General features: G+C 40.6%; 1 protein-coding gene across 1 annotated transcript in view; it reads left to right on the top strand.

The window, feature by feature from the left end:
* Nucleotides 1-19,426, top strand: part of SLC10A7 (solute carrier family 10 member 7) — a 205,552-nt gene extending 186,126 nt beyond the window's left edge. Inside the window, exons 11-12 of the mRNA XM_088447969.1 lie at nt 12,114-12,259; nt 19,154-19,426. Of these exons, the coding sequence (XP_088304095.1) occupies nt 12,114-12,259; nt 19,154-19,192 (185 nt within the window). The 3' untranslated portion in view covers nt 19,193-19,426. The remainder of the gene's footprint in view (nt 1-12,113; nt 12,260-19,153) is intronic.
* Nucleotides 19,427-19,635: the final 209 nt, after the last annotated feature.

Raw genomic sequence — 19,635 nt, forward strand, 5'->3', positions numbered from 1 at the left:
TGTGTCACATCCTGTTCAACGTTTCAGTTGCAAAGACTTTTATCAAGAACACATATATATACACACACACACACACACACACACGAGGGCTGATTAAAAAGTAATGTGACTGTTTTTCTTTTTATTTAGAATCAGACGACTCCACAGGATCTGAACATTTTTCTTTTTCAAAGTAGCGTCCTTCACATTCAATAAATTTTTTGTAGCGTTTCAACAACGATTCAAAGAAGTGCAGTACACTGTTTTGTGACATAATTTTTTAGGGCTGGGAATGCCCAGAAAGCACAGGGCGCTAAGTCTGGGCTATATGGAGGGCGTCCCAGTGCTGTCCTATTAATTTCAGTTAGTGCTGCCAATGCAACAGCAGCGACATGTGGTCGGGCATTGTCTTAAAGCAAAAGCCACGGTTTCTTCAGCAAATGTGGTCTTTTCTTCCTCACGGCTCCACGCAAATGGGGTTTCAGGATGTTTGCATAGTAGTCATCATTGTCTGCCCACAGGGAACCCAGTGCTGTAGGATCATACCGTGTGCATCAAATAACAGCAGAAGCATGACTTTACATGCCGAAGGAGGTGAATTTGCCTGTTTCCATACACTGGACTGTTGTTTGGATTCTGGATAATGAGGAATCAACGATTTGTCCCAGTCGATGTCCGGAAACCGGGTATCCTCTCTCCGACATTTGAACGGTGTTCTTGCATGATCAGTTCATCGTCGCATCTGCTCTTCTGTGAGATTTCTGGGTACCCATCTGGCACACACGCGATGCATTTTCAGTTCCTTTGTTACAATATGCTGAATCTGTTCAAATGAGATGCCAAGTGAAGCTGAAAGTTTGCATAAAGCTATGGATGGTCTCCCAGAACGCGCTTAGTCAGTCACTCAGGTATTACCCTCTTTGAAGTGCTTCCACCACCTGCATCACGGCTAATTTGTTTTTCCACCGTATGCTTGCCGTAACATTTCATGAGTTTAGTTTCTGCTTTTTCCAAGTTTAATACAATATTCAATCACACATCTGGCGTAATCTCACAGACATGTCTTCCTCATCCGCCATGACGAAATATACGAAGATCTTCCACTCGCTATGACCAAACAAAGAAGACTACGGCAGTCCAACCGCAGGTTCAGACACATCGATGTATGAGCTTCACAATAACCAGCATAGAATTGCCACGTCTACCTATGGGACAGAAAAACAGATATATATTATATATAAAGTCATCTGTACTGATGATAGATGTGCAGCTCATGGCATAAAATCAAGTTTTGCCAGTACTGAGCTACAATTTGGAAGTCATCTAGAAGGATCTCTCCAGGGTCGTAGCTTAGGCATGCAAAGTGGGGGCTTCATGAATGGTCAGCGCTGGAGGGATCAAATGAACGGTGTTGATCAATTATCACGCTTCAAATCCGTGATGCTGTTGGTACATTGATCACACACAGTATGGGAGAAGGTACAACTGGGTAATATCATGAAACTGATGAGTGAGTAACCAGAGTGAGTAACATGTATCAGAGACAGCTTGATTGCTGGCAATTGATTCAGCTGAAAAAAAGCAACCGATCCAGGGATCCATGGTTAGTTACTTCACTTGTTAACATTGCAATCTCTTCTTGTGGGACAGCTAACAGATTGACCCTGGAGTGGAAGTGGGTCATAATAGTGTTGAATAGTTTGGGACCTACAGCCTACAAGGAAACCTGTCCTGCCATTATAACAATAATGATATATATTTGTTTCCCCTGCCTATGTGCCATTACTTTAACCACACTAAATTTAGGCATGGGTTATGTATTATATGGTGATAACTGATGCACACTGTATGATATGGCGTTTCTGATTCTCTCTGCATTATTTAGCGCTCACTGTGATGTTCTCTGTATTGTATGGTGGCTACTGTGATGCTCTGTGTATTGTATGGTGGTCACTGCAATGCTCTGTGTATTGTTTAGCAGTCACTACGATGTTCTCTGGTGGGTAAAGTTGTGTAGTACAGGCAGCTATACTTTCCATTGAGCCGGTGGGGCTTGCATGCTCTGTTTAAATGAGGAGAACCCTAGAGCCACATAATAAATGCACTAGGTGCTGTCACCTTAATGTAATGGAACTCAACATAGTGTTTGCCCTCATTCTGCATACATTTCAGTCTTTACAATGTTTATGTATGTATTCAAGCAACCCAGGTGGTGGTATTGTGGGCGCATTGAGCTGAATCTTTGTTCAGGTGACAGAGCGTCTACCTTCATCCCTATCGGTCTCCCATTGTTTCTGGAACGATCTATACCATATATTCATGCTAATCTAGATTCATCAGGCACAAGAGCATTACTGTTCTAAGATTTCCAGTGTCTAATGCTGGGTACACAGATATCTTGCAGATATATCAGCACATCTGACACTGTGTACGGGCGACACTGACATCTCAACTGGGCGGGAAAATTTAAATACCCGCCCAGTTGTAATGTCAGCGCCTACATATTGAGCGGCAGATTGGTAAGTGTGTATTGGTTGCCACTTGGTCCGCGGTTCCCTGAGTGGTGCATACACACTTGCAAAAAAAATGGTAGTTGCTCAGATCAGCTTAATTGCATAACACAGGTGCTTGTAAAGGGCGGGGTTAACACTGAACACAGAAGAAAAAAAAAAGGATTTGCCCCCCAGCACACTGCAGCAAAAACAATACTTAAATCCTACATGATAATAGTGATTCAGAGGTATTAGTTACATACATTTGCAAATATATGAATAAGCGCCAGGCCAATCGTCAAGGCTCCTCTATACTGGCGTCCCTAGCATTAAGGGGTTCACGTCCGAGAAGCAAGGCACCCCAAAAAACTTCCAACCAAGGGCCATCCCCAGGGCATCACACGAAAAAGGGAAAAAGGTGATAGTGAAGTATGAAGAAAAGATGTGTAAGTATAAATCAATAAGTGTTAATGAAATGAGAAAGAATTAAAATGACACAAATAATATACAAACAAATAGAGAAGTGATAAAGGTATTCTATGTGAATTAAGTGGTGATGTCATGAGAAAGGCCCAGTCAGAACCCCCCCCCCCAGGGGCCCCACTCCCAAACGCTCACCCCAAAATAATTATTGCTACATAATGGTAGCACCCACTCTGGGTCATATAATTACAATTGATGTACTGCATGATAACATTATCACTTCTCTATTTGTTTGTATATTATTTGTGTCATTTTAATTCTTTCTCATTTCATTAACACTTATTGATTTATACTTACACATCTTTTCTTCATACTTCACTATCACCTTTTTCCCTTTTTCGTGTGATGCCCTTGGAAGTTTTTTGGGGTGCCTTGCTTTTCGGACGTGAACCCCTTAATGCTAGGGACGCCAGTATAGAGGAGCCTTGACGATTGGCCTGGCGCTTATTCATATATTTGCAAATGTATGTAACTAATACCTCTGAATCACTATTATCATGTAGGATTTAAGTATTGTTTTTGCTGCAGTGTGCTGGGGGGCAAATCCTTTTTTTTTTTTTTTTCTGTGTTCGGTGCATACACACTGTCAGATTTTTCTTCAGATCTGAACGATAACTATTTAAAAAATCGTTCATACCTGAAGGAAAATCTGACATGTCCGAACGATGTGCGTTCCCGATATTCAGATAACGATATCTGACATCTGATGGGTTTGCAGTCAGATTTGGACGATTCCATTAATTTTAATGCAGTCAAAAATAGTTCAAATCGTTCAGATCGTTCAAATCTTTCATCTGACAAATCTGACCACGTGTATGCTCCATAACACTGAAGGTATCCTGGGAAAACATAAGCAAGGATAGGAACACAAATTGATGGTTGACAAATGAAATCAGAAAAGATGTGAGGATAGGGTGGCAATATGCTTATTTGGCATTGGCTTGCCAGTAAGTTTTATGATGCAGATGTGAATGCTACTTGCAGATGCCTGCGGTGGATTATTTTAGATGAAGAATCTACATTAAAATACTGACCTGTGTGCCATATATGAAACGGTGCATACACACGGTCAGATCTGTCAGATAAACGATTTTTACCAACGATATGAACGATTTCAGACAGTATTAAAATGAATTAAATCATCCAAATCTGACTGCAAACACGTCAGATGTCAGATATCGTTATCTGACATGCGGGAACGCGCATCTTTGCAGACTCACATGTCAGATTTTCTTTCAGATCTGAACGTTTTTTAAAATAGTTATCGTTCAGATCTGACACAAAATCTGACTGTGTGTATGCACCATTAGACATTTCCCTGCTGTAGCATTCTTCTGCATCGAACTAAATCAAGGCACTTTTAATATATTTTTTTTATTATTATTATTTTTTTACACATGGCCACATGTATTTTTTTTTTCTCCATTTCCTAGCTGTATATTCAATATTATCTCTTTCAATGTGAAATTGATGGCTTTGATCTAGTTGTAAGCATTAATCCTTATTATAAGTTTGATGGACTCTTACTCTATTTCCACTGAATAGTTTCCATAGATTGACACAGGGCTCTTGATTATATAGTGTATTTATGAGATTTAATCAGATTAACTAACATGTCATGTTTTTAAAAAAAAAAAAGTTAAGCAACATTATTTATGTTCTTGGTGCGTGGAAGAGTTTCCTAGTCTGTTGGAAGTCCAGTAGCATATTGGTCTAGGTTCCAACAACCATCCGTTCTAATCATCTTTTTAGTGTGTTTTACCAAAATTCACCATTGGACCCCTTAGAATGTTGGACACACTATAGATCCCGTCCATTTCTGCCTACCTCTTATCTGTTTTTATGATTGTTTTTGAAAGGATGGTCCAATGAAAATATATGAAGATAAACTACAATTTTACAAGTCGATATGAATAGAAATGAACCCGGTTTGTTTTCATAGCGCAGAGCCGCAGATTCCAAAAAGTAAAAGGAAAAAAAAACCCACAGTGGATCTGTTACCTCCGTCTCACCCAGCATATGAATCCTTTGATTCCAGCATTTCTCAGATGTGTCCAGAAATGTCACCAAAGGCTTTACTTCCTGATGCCTCGTATTCATCTGTACATACTGCTAGCAGTAGGTTTTTTTATTAATATTTAGAAAGTTTGCCTCCAGCAGTACTAAAGTGAGCATCAGAGAAACAACAGTTGTTTACCACGTTTGAACTGAAGGATCTCGCCCCAGAGATATGCTTTCACTTGAAGTGTACATCTTTCAATCTCAGCTCCCAACAAAGAGATGCATGAATAACAATTGTCATTTCTGGGCCGTACCTCTCCAATTATTTATTTGGTTTGTGTCTTCCAAGAAATGCGCATAATGGAGAAAGACACTCAAAGCCCAATTGCTTCTTTTAATGACAGCACGTTCATATGTCTCTATGACATGTGTGTGTACATAAAGAGAATAGAATAAACAGCCTCCTAAGAGAAAATTGTTAATGGCATTAACCTCCTTTGCTGGGGCATATCCTGAAGCATTTGTAGATGGAGATGTTACAATCATTTTCCACCTCTTTTGTAGCTGTTTAAAGCTCTGGTGCTGCCAGATATACATTGTAGACACTAGTTACTCCTGTACATTGACACCCACATGAAGGAAGTTAAGTATGTTTGATTTAATGTCACAACCCCAGGCAGCTACTATAGGAATTACTGTGGTAGGTTTCATCAGAAAACCTTTATCTGCTGTCATTATTAGGACAAGCATTTTATTATATTGTTTGTATTCTATTTATGTGCGGTAAGAGCAGAAGATCTTGTTATTCATAAATAACGGCGATAATATATATACACACACACATTAAAATCACTGACAGGTGAAGTGAATAACATTGATAATCTTGTTACAATGGCATCTTTCAAGAGTTGATGTTTTCGGCAACAAGTGAACAGTCAGTTCTTGAAGTTGATGTGTTAGATTCAGGAACCATGGTCCAAATTGTGATGGCTAGACGACTAGGTCAGAACATCTCCAAAACAGCAGCCCTTGTGAGGTATTCCAGGTAATAAGTGGTTAGCACCTACCAAAAGTGGTGCAAGGAAGGACGACAGGGTCATGGGCGCCCAAGGCTCATTCATGTGCATGAAGAGTGATGTTTAGCCAGTCTGGTCCGATCCCACAGAAGAGTTACTGTAGCCAAAATTGTTGAAAAAGTTAATGCTAGCTATGATGGAAAGTTGTCAGAACACACAGTGCATCTCAGCTTGCTGCATATGGGGTTGCATATCCGAAGACCGGCCAAAGTGCCTATACAGACCACTGTCCACTGCCAAAAGCACCTACAATGGGCTTGTGATAGTCAGAACTGGACTATGGAACCATGGAAAAAGGCGGCCTGGTCCGATGAATCACAGTTTCTTTTACATTATGTGGTCGGCTGGGTGCGTTTGTGTCATTTACCTAGGGAAAAGATGGCACCAGGATGCACTATGGGAAGAAGGCAAGACAGTGTGATGCTCTGGGCAATGTTAGGTCCTACCTACCTAAACATTGTTGCAGACCAAGTACACCCCTTCATGGCAACAGTATTCTCTGATAGCAGTGGCCTCTTTAAGCCGGATTATTTTCCCTGCCACACTGAAAAAAATTTTCAGGAATAGTTTGAGAGTTTGAGAAACATGACAAAGATGTTCAAGGTATTGACTTTGGGGCCTCCAAATTCCCCAGATCTCAATCCGATGGAGCATCTGTGGGATGTCCTGGAAAAACGAGTCCAAGCCATGGAGGCCCCACCTCGTAAATTACAGGAGTTATAGGATCTGCTGCTAACGTCTTGGTGCCAGATACCATAGGACACCTTCAGAGGTTTTGTGGAGTCCATGCTTAAATGGGTCAGAGCTGTTTTGGCAGCACAAGGGGGACTTGGTATTAGGCAGGTGGTTTTTAATGTAATGGCTGATGGGTTTATATAGCACAATAGATATATATATATATATATATATATATATCTCCCAGAGGTGTGGCACTCAGGGCAATATTCAGAAGAAAGTCAGGACACAAACGAATAGCGTGTCAACATTTCAACCCTATTGATTTTCGTCAGGATATACAAAGAAAATACCAAAAACTGAGCTTACCTTATACCCCACCAAACAGCGTGACAGGCCCGCTCCAGCCAGAACTCCGGGACTGGAAAGTGCGCCGGAATTACGTCATCGCATACATACGCGAGGCACGTCGGTGCACAAACAACATCACCATGGAAACTAATAAACATCAGAGACCTGGAAGACATAATATAGCATATTACATAGAGGTCAATAATTAGTCTGCAATCTTACCATATGTATAAAGAAGCATTAATGGTAAATTGAACATACAGAAAGCTAGTAACAAGCACAAATAAATATAAATGCTGCCCAAACCCTATTATTACATTGTGCTAGTATAATGACAACCAGTATGAGAACGCTAAAAATATATGACAAAAAACTTCACAATGAGCATTGGTTGGGGACACAGGAGGCCTCTAGGACTCTACACTCATTGGGAAAACTGGAGCAGTCACCACAATAATACCTAATTATATGCATGCAAAATCAGAGTGTATAGGTCAGGAAGGGAAGTAACTCCCAGGATTATGTGTTCACTGGGCCCAGCTCTAAAAGTATGCACTTTTAGAATAAAGTGGGGTATCCACTACCCGACAGTGAAAAGACTGAACGATAACGATATTGTTATCGTTCAGTCGTTCACTACACTGCAGGGTGCCCACACTGAACGATATGTCGTTCAGTGCAGGCACAATCAATCATCTGCAAACATGCTGAACCTGACGATATCGTCAGGTTGACCAGCATGTTTGAACGATGATAGATGTCTAAAAGACCAAATTTTCAAACGATTATCGAACGATTTTATCATTCAATCGTTCAACTTTATCGTCTAGTGGTTAAATCCCCATAATTAAAAGATCGTATAGTGATCCCTATTGTGTATAATAGCTGATACTTACTAAATCTTTTTTTCATATATAACCAACATATAGTGATACAGTCTTTCTAAAGAGACCTCATTCAGTTTGAAGAAGCTATTGAGCAGCTGAGACCATTCTTTCGTGTCCAGGTCAATCACATTCACCTCTATGGAAGCCGCAGCAACGTTATTCTCTGCATGTGTGACTAGGACTTGAACATTAATGTTTACATAAAATGTTTATTTGTGGACCTGATACAATGAAACAGAAGGTTCCATCTCCTCCACTGTAAGATGAAATGCTCCTTGTCCTGTCTTTTTAGAAGCCTTATTTCTTATTTGAAGCCTTACGTGGCAGATGTCAGCTGAAAGGGCTGCTTATGGATTATACTGCAGTGTCAAACTCTGTTGGGTAATTTTAGATGAATGTGTCATGTGTGACATGGAAAGATGGCAGGCTGTACATTAGTGATTTCCCCAGTGCTCGGAGCAGGTAGTAATGTGTTGGGAAGCGTTCTGCCTGTGCTGCGTCGGACGTTAGCATTGGGAGAATCTGTTTGGAGAGAAATGACTTTAGTCAGGGAAGAATCCATTTGCAATGTGTGCCTCCTCACATCTCTCAGACAATGCATTGTATTAAAGAGGCATTTTTGATTAATGTTTTATAAACACTTTTCAGCATGACAGCTTAAAGTTCCCCTAAATGCGTGCCTGATGCTCACTTCCATAAAGTCAAATGCCATCTTTATAAAGTCTCGTTGGAGCCTGTCAGCCATAGCGACTCAGAACTCCCACCTTAACAGCATTAAAATTAATTTGCTTCATTTATACTGCTTCGGTGATAGCAAGATGAAACAAGCCGTAGCCCTGCATTTGCTTAAATGTGTTATCTAGAGTGTTTTTTATTCATGGATGTTTGTGCTCCTAAGTACTGTGGTGCGTGTGTTTCTCTACTAGCTAAGACTTGTTTTATTACCTCAGATCAGTATTGTTGAAGAACGACAGGATAACTTATATTTATGGATCAACCACTTTCCCTCCAACTAAGAAAGCTTCAGGGTTGTTTGGACCACCCGCAGTTAGCTAGAAACTCACCTCTCCTTCCTCCACTGTTTACTATCCCTAGGGCCCAATTAAGGGATCCAGTCGCCATAACTTAACACACTCATAGTCGTTGTCCCCCTGTATACATTTTTTTTCAGCAACAAATCGACAAATAGCTTCTTTGACTTTTTTGTTGTTAATCTGTACACTGGTATGCCTGTGGTCATTGAATACATAATAATTAGGTTTACTTGCATTTCCCCCATCATACTTTAACAACAGAGTACCTTATATGCCCTCCTACTCATCCCCACACACACACAGCTGCCATTGCCGACATTTCTATACCGTTGCAACGGTAACTCGTCCCCCTCGCATGTAATTCCATCGACCCTTTAAAATTATTTCTGGGATTTTTTTAATTATTAAGGCAAATTCACTTGCAACAAGCATTTAGCAACCACCAGCCCCGCACCTGGTTTCACCACTTGAATGTTGTTATATGAACTGACTTACCAGCAGCAACAAGCTCCATCCACTCCTGTGTACTCTCGGTTGAGCTATGCAGTCCTGGTTTCTCTTCCCAGCTCCCTGCACACTGTTATGCCGGATACACACTGGGACGATGTTACGATTTGACCGATGTGGCCAAATCGTAACGACATATCGTGCAGTGTGTATGCACGCTCCTGTGGTCGCATGCGATGTCGCCAGGTCTGATGTGCTGTACAGTGAGTGATCGTTCTGTCGTTCATGATATAGTTCTGATGCGTACCCGCGGTACGATATGTCAGCCTGACAGGCCAACACACCGTCCCAGTACACTTCGTCCAGTGTGTACCCACCTTAACAGTATCGCAGCAGGGAAAAGTAGTAAATAGTGAATTCTGGCACAAAACTGTGTCTGCCCAATCCTCTTTACTAAAACTTGCCCAATCCGGAATAAAGCCATTAAATATACACTCGAAGAGAAAAAAGGATCAAAGGCGATAGTTAATTTGACAAGCAAAGAATAATTAATTAGAATGTGTTCGAGACCTATGACATAAAGGGGTCTATTTACTAAGCAGTATTATCAGACAGAGTGATAAGGTGCCAGCCAATCAGCTCCTAACTGCCACATCACAGGCTGTGTTTGAAAAATGACAGTTAGGAGCTGAATGGCTGGCACCTTATCACTTTTCACTCTGTCTCCTAACACTGCTTAGTAACTAGATCCCTTAATGCGTGGTACACAGTCCTAATTAAGATAACTTATACTTATACCATGGGTCTTCACACACACTGATTTTGTTGACCATCACTGAAAATTTCGATCACGTTAATACATGAAAAAAATGAGAGAAAAAACAAGAGACCAATGTGTAATTATCTTAATAGATTTGGGTAACAAATTTCCCCTGGTGTATGGAAAGGAACAGGACAGTGAGGAAGATTTTCACAGAAATAGAATAGATTCTCGCCACCACTAATAAATGAAGTTCAGTGTACCGAGAACTCACTTAAGTGGTATATGGGAAGTGTGTATACTATATAGGTATCTTTACATCACCATGTTGCCTGCAATACCAGCCTTAATAGGAACATACTCCAGCTCACATGAATAATGGTGGGGATCCACATATAAAGGTTTCTTTGTTTACCAGATGACGTCCGTCACGAATCTCACACCAATATTCGTAAAAGAATATTTTATTCCCAAACAAATTTTTGGGATATTTAAAAAAAGCTTTCAGTAAGAACAATCAGACCAGGAACTTGTATATAAAGTGAATAGATAAAGTCCAAATCACAAAGGGATGGAGAGGTGAAAACAAATATGGAAAAATACTCCCATAAATAGGTGATAAAGGTCCTGACTTCAAAACCTGTTTTTAGAAGCAATGCGTACCTCCCGTGATCGGAGACGCGCATTAGCATCTCCATAGAATATAATGGGAGATGCACTCCCACGATCGCGAACACGCTTCACGTCTCCATAGGATTGAATGGAGACATACTCCCGCGATCGGGTATGCGCCATGTCGTAGCTGCGATCAGCCACAATGAACGTGGGCGCATCTGTATGTTTCCCAATTTTTTTAACTACTTATTATTTTTTTTACACAATTTTTCTATACATGTATTACACTGTATCCTTACTATAAATGGCTGCTTTGTGCACTCCTGAGCTCTGTTCTAATACAAAAATGGGTGAAAGGGTGACTATATGGAGATTTTAGTTAGATGCAGTTATTAGAGTGATGATTAAACAAAACGACATTGCATTTACAATGCTAGTTAGAACTACTGAGGAGAAAACAACGGGGTGCAGTTTATTTACCGGCGTCCGGAATGCCGGAATCCTGACGCTGGGGGTCCGACGCCTAAAAATAGGCGTCTAAAACCACCACCTATCTTTAGCCAGACATCCTGAACGAAGGTAAGCGAAGACTGTTAGCCACGGGGTGGAGGGTTAGTTTTAGGCACCCCCAGGGGGACTTAGTGTTAGGCACCCCCAGAAAGGTTTAGGGTTAGGCTAGGGGAAGGGGAGGTTAGGGTTAGGCACCACTGGGGGAAGGTTACGGTTAGGTGCCACTAAAGGAGAGTTAGGGTTAGGGGGGGGGGGAGATGGGAGGGTTAGGGTACTTATCAGCCCCAGTCGGGATCCTGGTGGTTCGGGCTTCCATGGACGGTATTTAGTCCGCCGGCAAAACATCCGGCAGCATTACATACCAGTTCCGAAAAAAAACCTTTGGTACGTGACTTTTAGGGGCAGGTTCAGTTAGCCACGCAGTGTTCCTTACGGCTAATTGTTAGTCCTGAGCAATTCAACTGACTGCCACATAAAACGCAGGAAAACACATAGATTCCTGCACTTAACACGAAATTTATGTGTTATCGCGTGCTGTCCGCAGGTTACTGGACTAGTAATTTGAATAGATCTGGGCGTTAAACCCTGGACCTTTCCCTGTGCAGTAAACCTCGTGGCTACTTAAATCTGCCCCTTATTTTGCAACTGGCATTAAACCTATAAAAGAAGATATCACCGAAATGATTTTCATGTTAGATTTAAAAATGTACTTTACTGAACGTTGTATAGTAATCTGTTTCTGTTGTATAATCGCCTATACGGTGCCACCTAAATGTCAGTAATAGAATTGTCTTTGTCTTCAGGAATTCCTATGCTGAAGATTGTGTTTGCGGGATACGAGCATCTTTCATTAATATCTGTTCCCCTGTTGATTTATCACCCGGCTCAAATTCTTCTTGGAAGTGTATTAGTGCCAACGATAAAATCCTGGATGCTTTCCAGACAGAAGGTAATCAGTATGACTTGTTTTTTAATCACAATATTGAACTCCGTTTAGTTAATACCGTGGGTACAATGTGTTGTTCAGCTGTGCTGCAGGAAGTTTTAATAAAAACAATTCTAATTGGTCTTTACTTTAAAAACAAAAAATCATGTTTAATATTTAAAGCCTTCTAGAACATTCATCCCTCCTTAAATGCATTATTCTTGCATGAAAACAAATTAAGTTGTTTAATAATAGTGAGTTTTATTTACTACTGTTGTTCAAAGGTGAAAAATGCACTAAAAATCATCAGTCAGACATTTGCTTTCATTGTGTAACTTTTAGCACACAGTACACAGCTAATTGTGACATACTGTACCTTTAGTAAATAAACTTCAATCCAATTTAATTAGCTCTCTGTGTCTCTGATAAATCTTTTGGCTGATCTTTATCATTTAGACACAGCACACAGAGTGATACTTGACAAAATATGTAACAGAAATTATGATTACTTAGCTACTTGGTAAATGAGGTTAGCGTAAGATTAGTCTCCATTCAGTGTAAGATTCCCAGTTCCGATCCTGATCAATCACTTTCAAAACAATCTTTACATTAAGGAGACTGAGGCATGGTGTATCTTCATCCACCAGAGATGTTTCGCAAGTGCTAGATTAATGTCCACATGGGCCTGGAGCTGAAATTTATAAAGGGCCTATTGTGTGCTGCAGCTGGGGGTTGTGACTAGTACTAGTACTATGGCAGTACTTGTGGGTGTGGTCAACAGAGGAGGTGTGGCCTGTGCAGTGGCTATCTCAAAGGAGGTCATAGTTGGCTCCTACCTTTAACCACATTATAGTGGAACTATAACAAGAAAAGTTTGGGTTTTATTGTGAAAGGGTGAGAACTGTACTATCTATCTGTCTTGATGGCTTGCAGTCTGGAAATCTAAGGCCTGATTCAGACAACGAACGCTAATGCGATTGCAGCTGCAATTTCGTATGCAACACAGCTATGAAAATATGCTAATGGTTCTAAAGATCACCCCGGCATAAGGACGCCCACCGCTGCCTTCTCATATGCGTCGCTTACCTGCATAAATATCAGTAATATCAATGCACAAAGAGCAGCCATCTTTCCCTTGCGGAAAGTCTGACCAGCCGCAGACTCTGCAGCTCTCATGACTTGCAGAGAGTGCTCATGGTGCGTAGGAGATCTCAGGGGCTAATTTATGCACGCCCATGTAACAGTGTTTAAATAGTCAGACATGCCTGCGTTTTTCTGACCACCCTACTTTACCGCTCCCAAACGCTGACTGTCTGTCACTCACTGTGCGATGGATTACTCTGTGCATCCGTAAACGCAGTCCAGTTTATACACATGCGCAATGGCAAACAATCACTCAATCTGCGCACGTAATTACCATTGCATTCATCTCTGAATCAGCCCCTAGTACACAAACACAGGAGATCTACAGTAGTTTTAGTGTTTCAGATCTCTTTATTAATGTTCTTTACATTCTATCATCCCAGCGAGGGAGGTAGCTACACACACACACATTTTGCACACATGAACACAGGTACACACACACACACACACATGAACACAGGTACACACACACACACACACACGAACACAGGTACACACACATGAACACAGGTACACACACACACGAACACAGGTACACACACACACGAACACAGGTACACACACACACGAACACAGGTACACACACACACGAACACAGGTACACACACACACGAACACAGGTACACACACACTCGAACACAGGTACACACACACACACACGAACACAGGTACACACACACACACACGAACACAGGTACACACACACACACGAACACAGGTACACACACACACGAACACAGGTACACACACACACGAACACAGGTACACACACACACGCATGAACACAGGTACACACACACATGAACACAGGTACACACACAAGCATTAAAGTTTTTTTTTTCATCTGTGTCATTGTCATGCAGATACTGGGGCATACAAAGGAGCAGCGTCACCTCTGACGCACAGAGCCCTCTCTATATTATCTGTGTTATGGTCATTTATGAGCCATGAATAAATGAGCAAAGCTACACATAACTTTTTCCTAGATTTGCTTATTATAGGAGCACACTCCAATGCACTCTGATATTAGGCAGCTCATACCTCCCCCATCTCTTACCTGTCCTGATGTTCTGCTCGCCGCTAACACTACACTACCTCATTACTGTTGTCACCAAGTACCTCTGGACGGTTGAGCCTAGTCGAGAGCACCCAATGAGAGGCAGCTTAACACTTCACCCGGTCACCACTGTGGGACATACAAATCTCTGGGGTAAGGGAGGGGTGAATGAGCGGGGCATCAAAAGACCAGAGCTTTAACGCCATGTACAGGGATACAAATGCGGATTTATCAGGAGGCGGGCCTTAGCACGATCGGGGAGGGGCTTCGCACAGCCTCCATTAGTGAGAGGGTGGGGGTAGAGTAACGGGGTTTCAGAGCTCGGATTGGCCGGTCAGGAGATGAATGGATATGGGCATTGGAGTCGTCCTGTAGGTGGTGTCAGGGAAGAAGGTTTTTTTCCAATCTGCGCTGGAGAGGATCCTAATGGGCCTATTTTGGGACTGGAGCTGTAGCTCCACCGGCCGAATTATTAATCCGGCCCTGTGTTCCAATGAACCATTCATCCTGCAGTACTTATGTAGCTGCTCAAGTATTCTAAATTTCTATTTGGATGTTATACTATCTTTAGATAGAGGTGGCAGCATGTCTCTAAGGCTTATATTATAAAGTTATATATTGTTTACATTATACTATCTTTAGTCCAAGGTTGCATAGTACTCTAAGGCTTATATTCTAACAAAACAATTGAACAATATACAGTCCATTTCCATTCCAATTAGTCTTATTATTTATAATTTTTATCAAATTTTGATCACATTTTCTATCTATATCTACAATCTGACTTGAAGAATCATAGCTGTACATGGATTCATCATTAAATTTACCATACATGCTCATATACAGGACCTGGTTCTCAGATCCATACGCAATTTATCCACAATGCGTGCCTAAAAATAGATGCGAATCTCCACTCGTGTTCATAGTCGACTTCCTCTATGCAGCTGCACTGCCCATATACTTCCGCTTGTTATAGTAGCTGTTGTTATTATCAGAATGTATTTGCACCAGACCCATCCGTGGTGCAAAAGTTCCATCTGAAATCCACTATATCTGTGCGCACACTCATCCCTGAGTAGCCCGCAATTCCGTCTCCACCTAATGTACACTTATTTTATGTGCGAATGCCCCTTTGCCACCCAGTTATACCCAGTTATAGCTGCAAGTAGAAATGTGAGCTCAAGGAGGACCGAAACCTTCCATGGAGCAGAAGTCTGCTGAGATCTGTAGTTCACCTTGGACACACTTGGAGTGTTAAAATTACAGCTGTGGTCACATTGCGTGTGACTAATGACTCTGAATTAGAACCACATTGTTTGTTTATTAATATAGAATACAGTAATAATAATTATGTATACAGTATATGTATATATATATATAGAGAGAGAGCTAGATACACATATATAGATGGATACACTAGAAAGATTATGTCCTTTCGTTAAAGTTATACCTTTTTAGGGAAGACATGATACATATATTAAAGTATTGTGTTTCATATAAGCTTATTATCACGTTACATACATGAATTTTATTTCACTTTTATCATAAGTTAATGTCAATTAATGAAATAATAATGTCACTTGGGGGCACAGTTTTTACTGTAATTAATTTTATCTTGTCCCTTTGTGTTACTTAAATTTGATATCTCATATTATAAGACATCACACTATAGAACAATACATTTCTTTAGTTAAAAATAAAAAAAATAATTCTGCTCACCAAAAAAAACTAATGTACTTATATGGTGGTTAAAATATTTTTCAGATACAGAAGCTACATTAAATATTGTAACTAAATTTAATAATTGTATTAAACCATGATAACTATGCAGCTTTTTCTTTCTCTCTTCCTAAAACAATACCTTGAGCAAAGAAGATGGCTTTTAATTTATTAAATGAACTCTTTGAAAAATCTTTTGATGCATTCAAAGTGAGCGAGGAAAAAAGTAAAATGTCTCTTTAAATAGTTTCTCTGCTTTATATACAAAAGAAAATCATGAAATCTATTTTACGTTCCTCAGTAATTAAGTCAATCACGAACAATTCTTTGCTGTCATATTGTAATATTGTTTTGCCCCCTGTGGCTTTTAGAAAACAGCAATGACACCTATATCTGCTGCTAATGTGGGACTGGTGTTAAATATTTAGAGCCCTGAATTCTGCATTTCTACTTCTGGAATGTGACTGAAATCTCAGAGCAGTAGAAGTCTTTGTACAAAGAAATTCATAGTATAAATGTTTACTAAAGTAAACATTTAAACTATGTAAAAGATCCTATACTAAGTAAAAGATCCTGTTTTTATTTTACATTACACATGTCTATTCTAAAAGTGCTATTTGAAAAACATATATTTTTCATTGAAGCGGTCTGAGCATTCTGCAGATTCATAAAGTGCCTATTGCACAGTATACAGTATACTGTACAAATCTCCTGAGTTTCACCAATTTGAAATATAGTTGCAGTTTATCTGGAGCCTCAATGGTTATTTGCACTTTACATAATAGCTGGAACATTTTACTGAGAAATGACTTAATGTGACATCCGTAAGTGATATTAATAAGCTGTGGCTTCTATGTACATCACGTTTCTAAACACTGATCACTCTAGGAGTTTTCATTATACAGTATGTACCTAAGGTAAGGACTTAGATCTGCACTACTGAAAAATAATCAAGTAAATGTAAAGATTCTAAACATTTACTTTTAGTATATAAAAGTGCAGATTTAATTGGACGCCAAATCTTTCGGAACTGGTCTATGCAGATTCCACATGTTAAGTGCAGAAAGCAGGTTCTGCTCGCACTCTACGCTCCCCTCTTTAATTTCACCATTAAAGAGTGGTCATCTACTGCGTGACATCACCCCTGTGTCAGAACTCTTCATGGCTTATGTAATAGGGTGCTTGCATGTGTCGCTGCGGGAATACATGCAAGTATTCCCGTATCTTTAAAGCAGCAATCATTTTAAAGGCGAAACCAAGCTGGTTTTGCTTTTAAAACGATTGCCGCTTTAAAACTACGGGAACACTTGCATGTATTCCCGCAGCAGCAGAAGCTCGCACCCTATTACATAAGATTGTTCATGTTTAGCAATATTATGGAGAATCGTAGTTTAGCTGCACCTAAATCTTGACAAAGGAAACCTTGGAATTTGGGTTTATTGTAAATTTGGTGCATTCATGGTAAAAATTGCTTTAAAAATAAGGACAAGCGGTGGAATATACAGCAAGTGTTAGGGGCAGCCATTATCATGGACTCTACTAGTGATTACTAATTATACCTGCATAACGACAGTATTAATTAGATTAACTTATGATCACTGGGACAGTACTTTGTTGGCCACGTTTTGCCCTTAATATGGCTAGAAATCTTCTAGGCATGGATTGTACAAACTGTTGGTATGTCTCATGGAGAATTATTAGCCCACATGCAAACTGCATCTCTATAATGTTGTTTCTTTCAGCCTGTAAGAGTCATGCCGATGCAAGAAGGATGCATGTTCTCATGCTGTTGTCTCTATAGCCTCACAATCAGGGGCTTAACTAGTCCTAAAGGGGCCCCATAGCAAAATTTTCATGTGCCCCCCTAGGTCCTAGTTACGGAAAATGTGATTCATCAGACCACAGGACTAATGTACTGTCCAATTCCTGTGTTCCTGAGCAAACTGAAGGCATTTCACCCTGTTAGCAGCAGAAAGCAACAGTGTACGGACATGCCTTCTGCTACTGTAGCCCATACAATGTAATGTGTGACATATTATACATTGAGAGGCCATCTGAATTGGTCCCTGATTCAGATTGTCCGTAATTTGATGCACTGTTGCCCATATATGGGACTGAACAAGCCTACCCACACTCCGATCCATTAGCGCATCCAGTAGCTGTTTACCACCGCAGGCCTTGGGCTCAGACCCAGTTTTTTGTCTGCTGGTCCACATTGTGTACGCTGCAACTGCTGCCCTCTAAGCAACTCGCCAGTGCTTCACTTTGCTAATGCTCACACCGCTGCTGCAAGCGCCAGCAATCGTTTCACATTCCAAGTCTGTCACATCGCATCATCTCCCTGATCATTTCATGAGCTATGCACTTCATTAGTCTCTGCATAGCTTCGCCTATCTGGGCCGGGATGCTCTAAACGGAAAATGCGGTAAAACCCCCGTTTACTGCATTTTCCGTATGCATCATTGTCCTGTCCGCCAGGCACTGGTGCGGAGGGTAACGCCAGCTTTTGCCTATAGAAGCCTATGGGCTTCTACCGCTTCGCGCTGCTATGAGGGATCCAATCTGATCCCTCCCAGCATACCCCGCAGCCGCCGCGTCACTCTGCGCATGCGCAGATGGACTCCAGGGTCATAAACCCGGAAGTCCACCAGGCGGCAGGGATCGCAGCTATTATCGGAAGAGCTGTCCTTTGCTGTACAGATCGCATATGTTAGTGCATATGCGATCTGTGCTATTGGGGTGACTGGCAGTAGGTGTTAGTGCATCCCACCCCTGTTCTTATACAAACTCAGACTTCATATGTCAGCGGTGTCTGCGGAAATATGTGTAAGATTTTGTATACTCTGGGACTTTCAATGGCCATTATCAATGAGAGACGCAGTGTTGACCACATAATTACACTTGTAGCCTTGACATATTGGGTTTATAATTAATGTAACATATGTATAAAATCCTTTACAAATTTTCTCATGTCTAATATTTTTCTGTCTTTATTTTAGGCACTGAAGTTAACAAGGCAACCAAAGGTCCCATTATAACGGCAAGAGAAAGGAGTGTAAATATGTACAATATTGTACATACAGACATCAAACAAAAGACTTGTGTCTGGGAATGTTTGCTTCAATGCACATTTTATTTTTTTAAATACAAATCTAAGTGCCTTATGGATGCATTTGGTGAATACTTAGTTTGAAAAGAAGAAGCCATGTTGATGTCCTAACTCATCTCTTTGTAATTTTTTTTTTATTTGGGAAATAAAGATCTCAAGAGCCTTCTGTTATCTCTCTACTTTTGTTTATACAGTCCTTATTCACTTTATGTAAAATACATACTATGGGGGAGATGTATCAAACCTTTGAAAGAGATAAAGTGGAGAAGTTGCCCGTACTGTAGCAACCAATCCGCTTCTGACGTTTTATAGACTGTGTGAGATAAACGAAAGCTAGAAGTTGATTGGTTGCGATCTGCAACTCCACTTTAT

The sequence above is a fragment of the Taudactylus pleione genome, unplaced genomic scaffold, assembly GCF_031769625.1.
Source record: "Taudactylus pleione unplaced genomic scaffold, aTauple2 ptg000021l, whole genome shotgun sequence".
Classification (NCBI taxonomy): Eukaryota; Metazoa; Chordata; class Amphibia; order Anura; family Myobatrachidae; genus Taudactylus; species Taudactylus pleione.